Source organism: Clytia hemisphaerica, unplaced genomic scaffold, assembly GCF_902728285.1.
Source record: "Clytia hemisphaerica strain Z4C2 unplaced genomic scaffold, Clytia hemisphaerica genome assembly, whole genome shotgun sequence".
NCBI classification, from domain to species: Eukaryota; Metazoa; Cnidaria; class Hydrozoa; order Leptothecata; family Clytiidae; genus Clytia; species Clytia hemisphaerica.
The window spans coordinates 88,265-103,509 of NW_027103486.1; the positions used below are offsets into that span (position 1 = coordinate 88,265).

A 15,245-nucleotide genomic window follows, 5' to 3' on the forward strand; every position below is an offset into this window, starting at 1 on the left:
TGAAAAGTTTATGTCAAAAAATCATCGATACTTTGGTCAACATCAGTGTGCAAAGTAAACATCACTTCAAGAGAATAGAACAAATATCAACGTTGACTGAAGCATTTAATACACGAAGGCGTATCACGCTACAAACATCGAATTGCTCAACTAAATCGAATTGGAAATTTTTAACAAATAATTAAAGACTGAGTGAAAACTTAAAATCAAACTTATCATTTTGCCAGAGAGAAAACCAGGGAATAAGTACTATTCAACAATCAAACTCTCTTTAGAGCAATTGTCAAAATACTACAATCAAGGTCATAATATTTGAGAAAAAAGGGAACTTTCCACGAAATCTTATAGCCACAAACGATTTGAAAGCGCTCTAACTTAGGTCGGAAGGGTTGAGTTTTAAAATTAGACTTTTGAGGATCCAAAAATTCAAGAATGGTCCGATCGGGCTCAGAATATAGCCTGGGAGTCTATAAAATATTCGATTACTTTTAACAAATAGCCTAAAAGCGACTTTCTCGCCCGAACTTTGAATTTCTGAGAACGATGAAATAACCAAAATCCTCAAAATATTTTGGCCCCGGATTGTAAGTCTAGATATCGCATCAAGATAACGAGTTTACTAGTTTTTACTTCTACCTGCCACAAGAACAGAACCTCTACTGCTACCAGAAGCTGACTAGAATGAAACGCCTTACATCTTCTCTCTACATCACCTTCGAAGAATGGATAATATTTGCTAATACATTCTTTCCTCAGCGGAGGTTGTTTCGAAATGAACTAATTATATGACAGAAGGTCTTCTTATATTTATGTGATAATTGTTACGTTGAACAAAAAAAAGAATTGGCCAAAAATGAGCATGCAATGATTCAGCAATTACATCTCATCACGACAAGGATTATTTGTGTTGTTTTAACCACAAGAACTTTAGTTTCCAGTATAATACATGTTTTTTTTTATAAGCATAACGCTTATAAGCATAACGCTTATAAGCATATGAAGGCTCAGATTTGCAGAATTCCTAAGCATAACATTAGCATATGTTAGCCTAAAATATTTTTCAAGTAGTCATTTTTATCTGTTTTTGTTTCATTTTTATCTGGTTTGATAGAGGTCAAGTAAAAAATAAGACATTTCACGGCTAGCTACATTTCACTGCCCCCAAAATCTGAACAAATATTTTACAATATTTCTGAAATTTCATTAAAAAACTTGGCTCGGGGTGAATCATTAGCATAATTCTTAAGCATATAATAAGCATAGACTATGCCTGGATGCTTTGAGAACTTAAGCATACACGAGCCTGACCAAGGGGCATACACTTGCTTATAAAAAAACAACATGTAATTCAAGTCAAAAGATGCTCAGGTAAAATGCATGTATGTGTGTGTGTATTGACTATATCAAACTCTTAGTCAGGGAACTCTGTTAACAAGCTCTCCTATAAAGGTTTAAGATAAATTCAAAACGAAAAAAAAGAACCGATCTGACAAAGAAAAGAAGAAAGCTGACGAGTTAAATGATAAAAAGAGAGAAAAGTGCCTATAATAAAATACCCATTATTACTGTATTACTTTAAAGCCTAGTTTATATTCTTATCAAAAGTGTAAAGTTGCTATGGTTACACAGCTAAAATGACGATTAGTTTTTTTGTCATGGCTATTACTGCATAATGAGATCGACTAACTAAGACTCAGCAAATTCTTCCACGCGACCTTTTCTAGAGAGCGTAATAAACATGATTCAAATGTTTGCAGATAAGATAGAATGAGCAGGGAGGAGTGAGAAACATCCAACAATGCAATCAGAGACAGGGACAGGGACGGAACAAGAATGCAACTACCCACACCCCTCACTCACTGATCCGATTGCACCCTAGTCCGAACAAGAAAAGTGGTTGATTAAGTTGAAAAGGTTAGAATTGATCTATACTTCTGAAACTGCAGATTTCACGATTTACACACGTCAAAACTAGTTCTTTCACTTCTTAATCATCGCTGGCTGATGATCCTCCATTCCTTTGGGAGTATTATCTGTGGATCGAAATTTCACACAGTCAATGAGGCAGGATTATACAGGTTTAGCTGTATCGAAAATGAGGTCGGCATCAACTTACAACTATTATAATGCTGGCAAATATTGAGCGAAACAAAAAAACAAAATGAGTCAAGTATATAGAAAAGTGCACATGAAACTGTATATCATGAATGATGTTATTATTTCGACGAAAATTCATTGCTTATTCCTTTTATGTTATGACACATCACACAACGAAAATGAAAGGCACAAAAAGTATGTACTAAGTCAAATTTCAAATTCTAGTTTACGTGTTTCCTTTCTTTACGTACCAACAACATTTTTCAGGTACTCATAGGTACGTCCCAACGTTAATAAAAAATTAACACCTTAAACATGCCTAACTAAACATTCTCATTATTAGAACCACCTCGCTTATTATTCTTTGAGAAAATTATTATTTAAAACAAGGACACTTGTATAGCGAAGCGTATATATAAGCTATACAAGTGTCCTTGTTTAAAATTATTTTTTTGTAGTAGCCTTTTTTTTTAAAGTTGTTAATTCTTGAAAGGTCGAAATGTATTCTTTCACACCACACTTTTTCCAGACTCGTAGGGTGGAGTATCTGTTTAAGGCATTTAACTCAAACTAATTCGTTGCCAACGTGTAATTTTTACTCTGTCTGTTCGCCAGTAAGGATGGATGAAGTTTCTCTCATATTTGCCCTCTGCAAGTAGAATGCTTTCTTATTACTCGAAAGATTTTCTTTCCCCCTAAGAAAATCGAGCTATAAAGAGTCTAGTCTAACTCTAGTCTAGAGATACTTTGGCTAATTTGGAAAGGAAAATGTTGACTACTGTCAAACTAAAAAAAATGCAAGCATCTCATTATGAGGTAATTATCGTATTTCAATTACCAGCAAGTAAATTACGATAGGAACATAAACAACGCTATTATGGTATACTTGGCGAGATGAACAGTAGGAAAAAATTGCATGGTCATCACTGATTCATTAACTATTATAACCTTAGAATGCAAAACAATGCACGCAGATGTATTATAAGGCAATGTCTATGTGTAGGTATAGGTTGGTTATAATTAATAACTTTTCCTTGCTACAAACCTTAAACCATTTCCCCTACCAACAAACACACCAAATATCTTCCCTCTTCACGCTATCAAAACCATCAAAAATATCACAAGCTAACTAGCAAGTAAATACGAAACAAACGGCTAACAACAAACTTTTCCATTCGCAAATTTCTGATGAATTTTTCTTTTCAGATTTCTTAATGGCAAATATTATCACTTGCATATCAAATGTCGAAAATTAAACATTACTACTTTAGAAATCACAAACGAAACATGAAGCTATACTGACCATCGAGCTTCAAGATTCTATATCGACTGTTCAGACTTATTTAATGCCCTTATTGGAAGCTAAAAGTTTCAAAACTTTGTTTTTCTTAGTATGCAATTTAAATACGAGGAAAGGGCGTCTACTTAAAATTCAAGATAAAGAGAAAAATGGTTCTCATAAGAAATTTTCTAACAAAAAGTCATTATAAAATATCTTTATCCCATTATTAATCCATCAATCAATTATAAGTTTAATATCATTGTTCACTGAATAATTTAAAATTTTACTGAAGTGGTTTTCAATTGGGGTAAAAATGGGGGTAAATGAACAAGTGAATAACAAAAACTTCATTCTTGTTTGTTAGAAACTTACAATATCGTTACAAATTTTATCAACAAATTCGAGAAAAAAAATCCTGAAACTTTGAACATGCTCTGTCGTCCCGGGGGGGGGGGGGGGCAGCTGGGCAAAAGGACCGACGGGTATGTGCGGGTCCTAAGGGTACCTTTTCCAATATGTTTAAAATGCACTGTAAGGGTTGAAAAATCTAGATATTTTGACCAAAAATGCTAGAATTTTGACCATTTTTGGGACGAAAGGGATCGAAAATTAAGGGGAAAATGCACTCTAAGGGTATGATTTTCACTGATTTTTGCTGCACTGTAAGGGTGCAATTTTAAAAGCCAATTTTTGGCCCGCACATACCGTCAGTCCGCAAACCCAGTGCCCCCCCCCGGGTCTGTCGTATCTGATGACAATTTATTGATTAAGAAATCAGTAATATAGCATCTTCCCGGGGGGGGTACTAGGATTGACGGGTGTCGGGTATGTGCGTGCCAGACCTCTGGACCCTTACCCTTAGAGAGACTGAATTTTGGTGAAAAGGTGACCCTTAGAGAGACTCAGTGTAGAAAAACCCAACCCTTAGAGAGACTTTTTCACAAAAAAATTCTATAATGGGCCAAAGAAATTCGATTTTTAAAAGAATTTCTCCAATTTTCGAAAAATTTCTCTAATTTTTGAAAAATTTTCTCACTTTTTTGACTTTTGACTTTTCTTTGACCCGAGTTTGTGAAAAAACCGACCCTTAGAGAGACTGATTTTGACTTTTGTTGTTTTGGTAACCCTTAGAGAGACTTTGGGAGGGTGAAAAACCCTACCCTTAAGGCACGCACATACCCAGCACCCATTTTTGCCTAAGTACCCCCCCCGGGAGCATCTTTAATGGTAAATTTTATTGGTTTGTCGTTAATACTTACTTCTCAGTGCGTTTTAAAGATTAATGATGCCCTTGATATACACTTGCATTATAAAATTATTTTAAAGGAAAGATTAACAATAAGAAATTTAAACAAGCACAAAATGGCTGCGCCGAACGAACTCAAAAATTAATAAAGTGCCTCGAAGGCCTTCACAATATTTCAGTGAGATACTTTTAGAAATCAATGAAAAAGTACATCAAGTATTATTACTGTGAAAATTTCAAGCCAGCACCTTCAAAATTTATCATTCAAACAGTCTGGAAAGTTGTCATCTTGAATAAAGTTCTTATAATTTCAATTTTGGTGAAAAACTGTTGTTTACACAAAACACCCCTAAAATATGTCCGAAAGTGTTCAAAGATATCTAGCCGTAAAAAAACTTTTTGTGAAGGAAAATAAGAGAAAAATTATCTACCAAAAATAAACTGAGCATCTTCATGTTCTTATAAAGCTCGGAGACAGAGATGGAACAGCAATTAACTGAAGTGAAAAGATAACGCGGTACATATTCCAGCCGCGGCTTATATGGTTACATATCTTAACGGCTTTATACCGGCCCCTTATTGGATTTGTGTCGAGTAGGGTGAAGTGAAAACAGGGAAAATTAACAAAAGCAAAGGATGACCAATAGCCATTCCAAGGAAAAAGATTCTAGTGTGGGTTAAACTTTTTGTTGGGGAACATCAAAATCAATTTTTGAACAGAGGTGTTTGAATAGATTCTTTGTTACCTAAAATGTTTTAATTTTACCAAAAAATTCTAGTGCGGTTTGTAACCTTTGTAGCGATTAGAAAAATTGTTTTAGAGATCTTTCAGAAAACTTCCCCTTGGTTAGTTGGCCGTTGCACAAAATTGAAGTTAAAGAAATTTAATGAAAATAAATATTTATTAAATAATAAAAGAACCTTGATTAAATATACATTTAAAATAGTGGAGCCTAGTTTTCAAGAACATAAATCCTTGGCGGGAGGCGGGGGGCAGTTTTCGCTGATTTTAGGCCATCGGTAAATTTCCCCGGTCATAAATAAACAAAATGACATGAATGATCAAGAATGACACGTTGAACAAACTTGCTTGTAAACTTTGCTGCCTCTGTGTGCTCTGAGAAAAAGAAAGAGAGAAAAGAAATCGAGAGATTAAATGTGAATGTGCCAAAAACAGTCACCGTGATAGAATTTAAAAACACAGTCCCACGAAAATTCTATTTATTAGCGAGTATATTCCAAGGTTTCAGAATTTTAAAGGAAGAATTATGGTAGGGATTGACTGGAATGACTGATCGGACGTCTTAACGTGCATAGAAAGAAAAAAAAATTCCTCACTTCGTTCGTGCTATTTCAAAGTATTTCAAAATGAAACTCGGGGTATTAATCCCTAATTTCCCTCAATGTCATAATGATATTACTATTACTTATTATCGATAATCCAATTGGAAATGTCCAACTGACAGTTCTTAGCTGTGTGGGAATGAAAAGAGTAGAAAACGGGTTATGAGGGTGTTTTACGATTTGATACTATGATGTAATTCGCTGATATGATCGAGTAAAAAAGTATTATTGGCCTTCAAAGATATACTTTTATTTGAAAGAGTCAATTTAGATATTTGTTAAGGTATACTTTTCTAAATTTGCTCAATACTTGTCAAGTTATGAGCTAATGTCAACAGACATGGATCTTGATTGAATTTTTCTTATAACTGAAAACAAGTCTCTCTCAAGAAACTCTAGACTAGTAAACTAGTCGTTGAAAACAGACCCATATACAAAAAATCAAGCTCCAAACAAACTGGTTATTTTCCTTTTCTCTCACGCGCGCTGAATATTTAATTAGTGTTTACATTATTTGATTGACAGTTTTATTATAAGGTTATAAGTAATAACCGACTAGTTTACTAGTCTAAAGAAACTCCATTATGTACGATTATGTATATTTTGTATATTTCATTTAAACTCACCCATGGTTTTCAGGCGTCATCGGACAAACCATTTTCGTTAAGTCATGTGTTAAACTGTTGTTCGGACCTTTGTTATTTGAGCAACCAATTGCTATCGTTAGAAAGGTTCCCAAAGCCATAACACGCTGTAAAACAAAATGAAAAAATGGTAGAAAGTGGATTTAGTAGACGTTTTGGAGAAGGAACTGTTTTTTGTTTTAAAACAAATTACGCTCTTTTAAAAGCATAATGTGTACTTTGATGACGTTGAGGTTTTTTTCGTCAATCTACTCTTTCAAACAATATAATTGTTTTTAATCCAGACCCTGAAACCCTATAGCAGCAGCTTACCACCAGAACTTGAATTCAAGCTCACAACTTCCTCTACAAGTCTACAAGCAATACAGTTCTAAATTTTAGACCCTTGGGATGAATACTGTCTGCCATGGAGAAAAATTGACCAGTACTTACCACATCTTTCAAAAAGTTCTCTCATCACATTCTAATCAATCTGACTGGTCAAATTATGATGTAATTGATCCAAGTAGACAAATGAGCTCTCAGAAAAACGCTTTGAATGTTGATCAATCTTTTGGAAAGTTAGCCGTACGGCATGGGACTTACCTTTCCGGGAAAAATGTTATTTATTCGTTGGAAAATCATCTTCACACGACCGAAGAAAAATGCACCCAAAAAATCAAAAAATCCAGTCGTCTAAGTGGCGTGATACGTATTGTGTAAACCAAAATCATTCATGAAAAATAGACAGTTTTTAATAATCTGCTTCTTCGTGTGGGGCCACTCTAGAGAGTAAGGAACAACATCATATTAATTTGAATTCGATTAAAAAATGAGACCATCGAAGCGGAGAAAGTACAAAGAAAGTGATTGACAATGACAAAAACCCTGCAAATAGGATTCAGGAATACAAGTGATCGCTCTTGTGTAATTTGAAAGCAAAACTATTTTTATTACGAAGGGCTACAAAGCAATAAAAAAATTCTTTGTTATTTTATGACTACCGGGCAATAGTTTTTATGCATTATTTCCTCTTGTTACTTTTTTTTCAAAAATCAAACTTTTGATACTTTACACTTTTGAGTGGATTTGGGTCGAATTTGTCAATGTTGGCAAGTACCGTTGTTTTTCACGAGGTTTTTCACATCTTTTCCCACTAGCGTCAATAAAATATTTTGTTTTTATTTCAATTCTATTTCAGTTACACAAAGTGACACCGATTTCGAGGAATCTTTCAAAATAGAGGGAAAAAATAACATACCGTTCTTGATTTCAGTGATTTTCTTCTTCCATATATTTTTTAAAACTTTTCAAAACATCTATTTTCTGTTGAAAAACTATTTTCTTTTCTTCGCTTACTTGTCCCCTTCTGATCAAATTCCGCAGTCTCAAAGGTTCATTTGAAATATAGTCCCGACCCTTTGCTAAGACTTTTTTCATAACCTGAATGTAGACTTTACACAGGGCTTTATCAGAGTCCGTTCGAATATTTCCAATCATATCTTCAGTTTTTGTGATCATCTTCTCAACTTCAGTTTGTTTGTCGTCTTCTGATTGGTCTAAATAAATCTTCATGAATCGTCTAGCTTGATGTTGAATTTGTGCCAGGGACGTCTCATTCTCTAATTAGAGAAAGCAATACGTTTTTTACAAGATATTCCCGAATTTGAATGGCAGAGGCTTTGTGGCTGGTGAGAATGAATGAAGTAAATATATTTTTTCATTTTGAAAAGCCATTCTTAAAAACTAATTTTGGTTCTGTCCTCTTGAATGATCAGACAAAATTACAACGACCACACAGTCCGATTTCGAGGCCCGTTAATCAAACATTTTTCAGACCCTTGAGACGGCAAAAGTATAAATCTATGAGAATCATTTACAAAAAGGACGACGAATACTTTTCGAAAAATCCGTCACAAATCTTGAAGGTTTTAAAATTCCATTCCCTTGACTCTAACGACGTTTTATAATCATAATTCTGCTAAAACTTAAGTATAGACATATGATGAAGTATTTCTTTGTGATTAATGACTCTATAGAAAATTCTTTCAATAATGGTGTTAGGTTTTGGTTTAGTTGAATGCCAGTCTTTTTATAAAACCAAATCAACTCAGAAGTAGTCTCAACAAACCTAAAAGCACTCCTGTTTTTTCCATGAGCCATGAAACAATATTGGACTTCGTTATTTCCCCTCGGTATTTGATTGGTGGTCTTTTTCGAGTGAACAATAAAACTGATGGATAATCAGCTAGTGCTACGTCATACTTCTTTCGAGTGTAGTGATTTTCTGTATCACCCCAATCTAGAAAATAATATGAAGGCGATTAAGCCTTTTCAACCTTAATATAAAACACCCCTGTGTCACTGACCCGCTGGCCCCACTGAAAAATTTAACAAAATTTTCGCCCCCGGTGGGAAAATACACTGGAATATCAGCCCCTCTGGGAAATTGACTTAGATTTCATCCCCAGTAGAAATCAAATGTAAAGTAAAGTATTTCCCAAGTAAATTGAGCATGTTCACTGTATTTTTCTTCTCAAGGAAGATTAAATGTGTTAACAGTATTTCCCAATTAAATTAAGTATCTCACTGTATTTCTCAAGAAAAATGAAGTATGTTCACTGTATTTATCAAAGGGATGAAATGCGTCCACTGTATTTCCCTAGGAAAATGAAACATATTCACTGTATTTCCCAAGGAAAATGAAGTAAAGTATGTTCACTGTATTTCCCAAGGAAAATGAAGAATGTTCACTGTACCTTCTAAGGCAAATTAAGCATGTTCACTGTATTTTTCAAGGAAAATGAAATGTGTTCACTATATTCATCACAGAAAATGAAGTATGCAATGTATTTTCAAAGGAAATTGAAATATGTTCACTATATATTTTCAAAGGAAAATGAAATACTTTCACTGTACTTTCCAAGTGAATTAAGTATGTTCACTGTATTTCTCAAGAAAAATGAAATGTGTTCACTGTATTTCCAATAAATAAACAACACCAAAATTTTGATTTTATTAAACAAAGCTTTTCGAGTCTTTACTAACTCATCCTCAGGTTAAACTGTATTTCCCAAGGAAAATGAAATGTGTTCATTGTATTTCTCAAGGAAAATGAAGCATGTTCACTGTATTTCCCAAGGAAGATTAAATATGTTCACTGTATTTTTCAAGGAAAAAGAAATGTATTCACTGTATTTTCCAAGGGAAATTAAGCATGTTAACTGCTTTTTCCCAGGAAAATGTAGTATGTTCACTGTATTTCTCAAAGAAATGAACTCAGGTAAATTAATGCGTGTCCAAATTTTCGTTAATTTTTTGCACCTATCATCACCCCTCCTAGCATAATAAATTATACCTTTAAAGAAGCGCATTACGATGTAGAAACATGAAAATCGGTGTTACTTAAATTTAGGTTTTGCCAATTTTGCGAAAGATCGCAAAAACCAAAAAATGCTGACGTCAGCAAAACTTGTTTTTTAAATAACTCCAGTTTGGCTAATGGTATAAAAACATTTTTGCATAATCCTTTTTTCAAATTTTGCTGACGTCAGCAGAAATCCGCAAAATATGAAAATTTGCAATAAAGTGCAGACATCAGCAAAATTTCAAAAAATCTTTTATCAAAATGATTCTTTTAATGATGTGCAACTTTGGTCCAAATTTCATGTTCATACCATTAGCCAAACTGGAGTTATTTAAAAAACAAGTTCAGCATTTTTTGGTTTTTGCGGTTTTTGGCAAAACCTAAATTTAAGTAACACCGATTTTCATGTTATACATCGTAATGCGCTTCTTTAAAGGTATAATTTATTATGCTAGGAGGGGTGATGATGGATGCGCAAAAATTAACAAAAATTTGAACACGCATTAATTTACCAGAGAAATGTGCCCACTGTATTTCCTAAGGAAAATGAAACATGTTCACTGTATTTCCCAAGGAAAATGAAGTATGTTCACTGTACTTTCTAAGGAAAATGAAGAATGTGCACTGTACTTTCCAAGGAGAATGAAATGTGTCCACTATATTTTCAAAGGAAAATGATGTATGTTCACTGTATTTATCAAAGAAATTGAAATGTACTCACTGTATTTATCAAAGAAAGTGAAGTATGTTCACTGTATTTATCAAAGGGATGAAATGCGTCCACTGTATTTCCCTAGGAAAATGAAACATGTTCACTGTATTTCCCAAGGAAAATGAAGTAAAGTATGTTCACTGTATTTCCCAAGGAAAATGAAGAATGTTCACTGTACCTTCTAAGGGAAATTAAGCATGTTCACTGTATTTTTCAAGGAAAATGAAATGTGTCCACTGCATTTCCCAAGGAGATTGCATTATTGTATATTAACTATATTTCCCCAAGGTAAATGAAGTGTATTTGTTACTGTATTTCCCGAGGAAAACCAAAAGTGTTCATTGTATTTTCCAAGGTAAATAAATTGTGAATCCACTGTATTTTCCATAGCCTGGAAATTTTGTGATGAAAAACAATTTACTGCTGGATTCATCACATTTTTCTCCACAAGATCAACATAGAAGCATACTCTTTCGAAAGGAGGTCATTGCCCTCTTGTGTAAATCAACCCTCCTGCTAACCTAGGTTTCTCCTTCTACACTAGCTTCCTCTTTTCAAAGCTTGATTTTAACCCCTCCCTCAAGTTCAGTGTGATTCATGGCTCCGACTGGGGTTCTAGGCCCCCCCGCCAAATTTAGGTCCCCCCTGAGAACAAGGTCCCCCCAGCCTGATAAAATTTTAGGTCCCAGGACTTATCCCAGGTTTCCTCTCCTTGCACATCTCTCCATCTCTGTTTAACCTAGGAATAGGGATACAGTAAATTTTATAAATATATAGTATAGGGGAAAATTTTTATGGCATTCACAAAGCTCTATTTACATGTGTGCACTTTTAGAGAATGCAATAGAATGTCTTCATTTTGCATTTTAAGGATCAGATCACACTTTGCATGAAAACATAAAGATTTAGAGAAATTAAAAACCAACAGTAAAGAAAAATATTTAGGAAGTGTTATTTAGCACCCAGAGTTACATAAACTAGTGCAGGTCCCCCCAAGATAGAGCTCCCCCGCCTGTCGGGAAAAACAAGCAGCTCCCACCTCTTATATGGCAAATTTTAGGTGTAGCTCCCCCCGCTCAGGCGGGGGGGGGGGGTGCGAGCCATGTGATTGGATATATTTCGCCACTTTCAAGGTGGTAGGGGTAATTTCATGAGGTATTTTTTACTAACGAGATATGTTGCAAAACTTTAAAACTGTCTAAAGCAGAATGCAAGCGAAGGTAGAAAGAAATAATTTAATAATTCAAGACTACAATTTTAGAGCAATGGGTTCAAAGAACCTCTATAGACTTATCATTCTTGTTATTGAAAACTTTTAATTTTCTGTTAAGTCATTGCTACAATGACTTAATATTTGAGAAAAAAGGGAAATTCCCACAAAATCTTATGGCCACAATTCACAAACAATTTGGAAGCGCTCTAACTTAGGTTGGAAGGGTAGAGTTTTGAGTCAGAGTTTTAACACTAGACTTTTTAAGACTTGAATGAATGGTCCTCAGAATATAACCTTGACAACTATAAACCTCTCCCGAATTAAAATATTCGATTAAATTTAACAAATAGCCCAAAAGTAATAGTAGTTTCTCGCCCAAAATACTCAATATATTTTGACAAGGATTATATCCATATTTACAGCTTGGGGCAAACTTTGGAGCATAATTTGAAAAAATAATTATACAGCTGTAGGAGGCTTTAAAGTATTCTTATACCAAAAATTAAGTTTTCAGGATAAAAAGTTACTTTTTTTCCTCCTCATTTTAATTTTCAAAATTGTGAAGCTATTTTTGAGGTAAAGTGAATAATACCATTCTCAAATACAGACCCAACTCTTGATAAATCGATAAAGTTTTGTTCTACCTGTTGTACCAATTTCAGCAATCAAAACTTCCGAATTTGCAGCAGCCAGCTCCCCAAGTTGTTCAAATTCCTTTTCTGGCATTCCATAACCATATTTGTGATGAAAAAGTACCAAGCAAGCTGAATGATGACATATTACCTGATAAAACAAACCATAAAATAGTTGAATGTTTTTTAATCGATTCTTTTCTCTGCATATTTAACTGTAGCATGTCAAAAAAAGCCAAAAGTTTGGTGCAGAAAATTGCATGGTCATTTATATGTCAAAAAAAGTGTATTAGGATGTACATTTCAGAAATGGCTGTTAATAATATTAATTTTTTGTCTCTTTTGAGAAATTAAGGAAAATCTGCTTGATGACGTCATAAAACTTAAAATTTGAAAAAACTTAAAATTTAAAAACCCACAAGAGCAATCAGTTGGGTACCGTGAAGTCGGGTAACTTGCATCAGTGGAGGGAGACTTGCATAGCCATCAAATGACTGACTAATCAAAGCAGCAAAATTTCAAAACAAATGAACTACACAGCTCCGCTCGCAGCTCTACTCTACCATTTTTGTTTTGATTTAAATTTGTATTTTTTAATGACCAGCCAGGTCATTCATTTGAGGGATATGCATGTTAGCCTCCACTGATGAAAGTTACCTGATCTCACGATATTTGGCATGGTCATTTGGCAAAGTTCTATCTACCGCTTAGCCAATCATAATTTGCTAATAGATTTTCAAATAGAGCTTTGTAGCATTTTCAAAATTTTTTGAACTAGTCAATGATTTTTTTAAAATGCAGAAACCCAAAAATGATCATAAAACCCTGTTGACCTGTAGGTCCCAACTTGTCAATCACCTAATCAAGTTTTGAATAACTCAAATGTTAAACCAACTCCAAAGAAAGACCTGACAAAACAATGCACAACCATGCAATTCTCAAAAAAATAAACACACCAAACTAAAACTAAAAGACTAAATCGTTTTCTTTACTCAAACTAGTACCGTGAGTGGTCCTAAATCCGACAGCCCTGCCTAAATCCGACGTGGTCTTTCAAAGATACAAACTAAAATTAAAAAAACCTTTTGCTGTGACGCAACGAAAATACCAAAGTGTCAACTAAACTGGGAAATTTGATAACCAGTTGAACCAAATAATTAACAATAATTGCTTCTTATACAAAACATAATTTTTTTTTGCAATAAATGACAATGAAAGCTAATTACATTCAGACTTTTACAACTCACACTTTTTAATTACATTATTGACATTTTGACATTATAGCCATCTTGTTAGATGTTTTGAATTTGTTTTGAGAATTCTTGCAATAGTTTATCGTTCAACTTGGAGAAGGAGTGTTTGTAAACATAGAATTTTTTTTCATAACCTTTATTTGGGGGGTCGGAATTAGGCAGGGCTGTCGGATTTAGGACCACTCACAGTATAAACACCATTAAAAAATGGAAAAATGTTACCATCAAGTTGGGTAACTTGCATTAGTGGAAGGAAACTTGCTTAGCCCTCAAATGAATAGACCTTTTTTCAAAGAGGACGCCCAGTTGAATAATTATGTAGTCCAGCCATAAAAACAATGATAGAGCCATGCATAATTACTGTATCATGCATATTGTAATAATTATGCATGGTTTTATCATTGTTTTTCTGCTGGACTACATAATTATTCAACAGGTGACAGGGTGGCCTCTTTGAAAAAAGGTCTATGACCTGGCTGCTGGCGAAATTCAATTGTTCTGAAATTTTGCTACTTTGGTTGTTGGTCAGTGTCATTTGATGGCTATGCAAGTTTCCCTCTACTGATGCAAGTTACACGACTTCACAGTATCGATTTGATTAAGGTCGGGTTTACAGAATCACAGCAGATCAAAGATGATAGCCCTTCTTTTAATTAGTAAGAATTTGAAAATTATATTAGCTCAGCAATCAGACTTTCAGCTATTTTTCTTCTAAAAAATATTATAGGTATATCTTACCTTATCAACAGTTGTATCATCCAATGGAACTATTCCTTTGCATGTTATATAGCTTTGAGCTTCATATATAAAAATACAAAGAATTAAAGTAAGTGAAGCCTTTGTTAAAATCATCAAAACTGTAAAATGACTGTTTTGGAACTTCAGGACAGGATGCTGAGGATGCAATGACGCCAGGCAGGGAAATGGGGAAATGGTCTAAGTTAAAATCGAAAGTTGTTTGCATGTACGGCGCTGAGCACAGAAAAGCAAAGTGGAAAGCTCGTTTTAGTGAACATGAAAATTAAATAAAAAGCTTAGTAGTTGTACCTTTTAGGAAAGAATTATAAGTCTTACAAGTCTGCATTATCCTAAAAATATTTCAGTTATTCTGGCAAAAAAACATAAAAGGTTTCTCATTCAAAATAATTTTATCTGAAAACGAAAGTACTCTCGTCCGACATTTCTAAGAAATGCACTCCTCCACGGTATATACAGAAGAGACTCCATCACGCTGCTTTTTCACAATGGACATGAAAATGGGACCTAAAACTTTTTGGGCACTGGACAAACGGACTGAAACACATGCACAAATCATGGCACAAATCCATAAACTCTATTATAAATTTACAATGCTGTTACATGTCATTTTGACTGAGGCAAAAAGTAAGTTGTTTTGTTTGATCTCTTTTGTCTTTTTATCAAAATTTAGCAGTTTAGGTGGAATTTGAGGCTGAAACTTTTTTGTAGACAGATTTT

General features: G+C 34.1%; 1 protein-coding gene across 2 annotated transcripts; it reads right to left on the bottom strand.

The window, feature by feature from the left end:
• Positions 1-5,508: 5,508 nt before the first annotated feature.
• Positions 5,509-14,721, bottom strand: LOC136798619 (endoplasmic reticulum resident protein 29-like). 2 transcript variants are annotated; one of them, XM_067055252.1, is made up of 7 exons: positions 14,508-14,721; positions 12,529-12,667; positions 8,724-8,894; positions 7,854-8,214; positions 7,199-7,377; positions 6,596-6,720; positions 5,509-5,742 (listed from the first exon to the last, which is right to left on the bottom strand). In XM_067055252.1, the coding sequence occupies exons 1-4, from the start codon at positions 14,619-14,621 to the stop codon at positions 7,865-7,867; spliced, it is 774 nt and encodes a 257-aa protein (XP_066911353.1). In that variant the 5' UTR covers positions 14,622-14,721; the 3' UTR covers positions 5,509-5,742; positions 6,596-6,720; positions 7,199-7,377; positions 7,854-7,864. The 2 variants fall into 2 exon arrangements, with proteins under 2 accessions (XP_066911353.1, XP_066911352.1); XM_067055251.1 differs by having other exon boundaries at positions 7,199-8,214.
• Positions 14,722-15,245: the final 524 nt, after the last annotated feature.

Bases quoted from the DNA above. Each gene is read 5' to 3' on its own strand.
- LOC136798619 (XM_067055252.1), bottom strand. From the start codon at position 14,621: ATGATTTTAACAAAGGCTTCACTTACTTTAATTCTTTGTATTTTTATA. The intron at 8,895-12,528 runs GTAGAACAAAAC...ATTATTTTCTAG, and splicing joins TGCTGAAATTGGTACAACAG to ATTGGGGTGATACAGAAAAT. The intron at 8,215-8,723 runs GTTTGTTGAGAC...TTCTCTAATTAG, and splicing joins AAAAACAGGAGTGCTTTTAG to AGAATGAGACGTCCCTGGCA.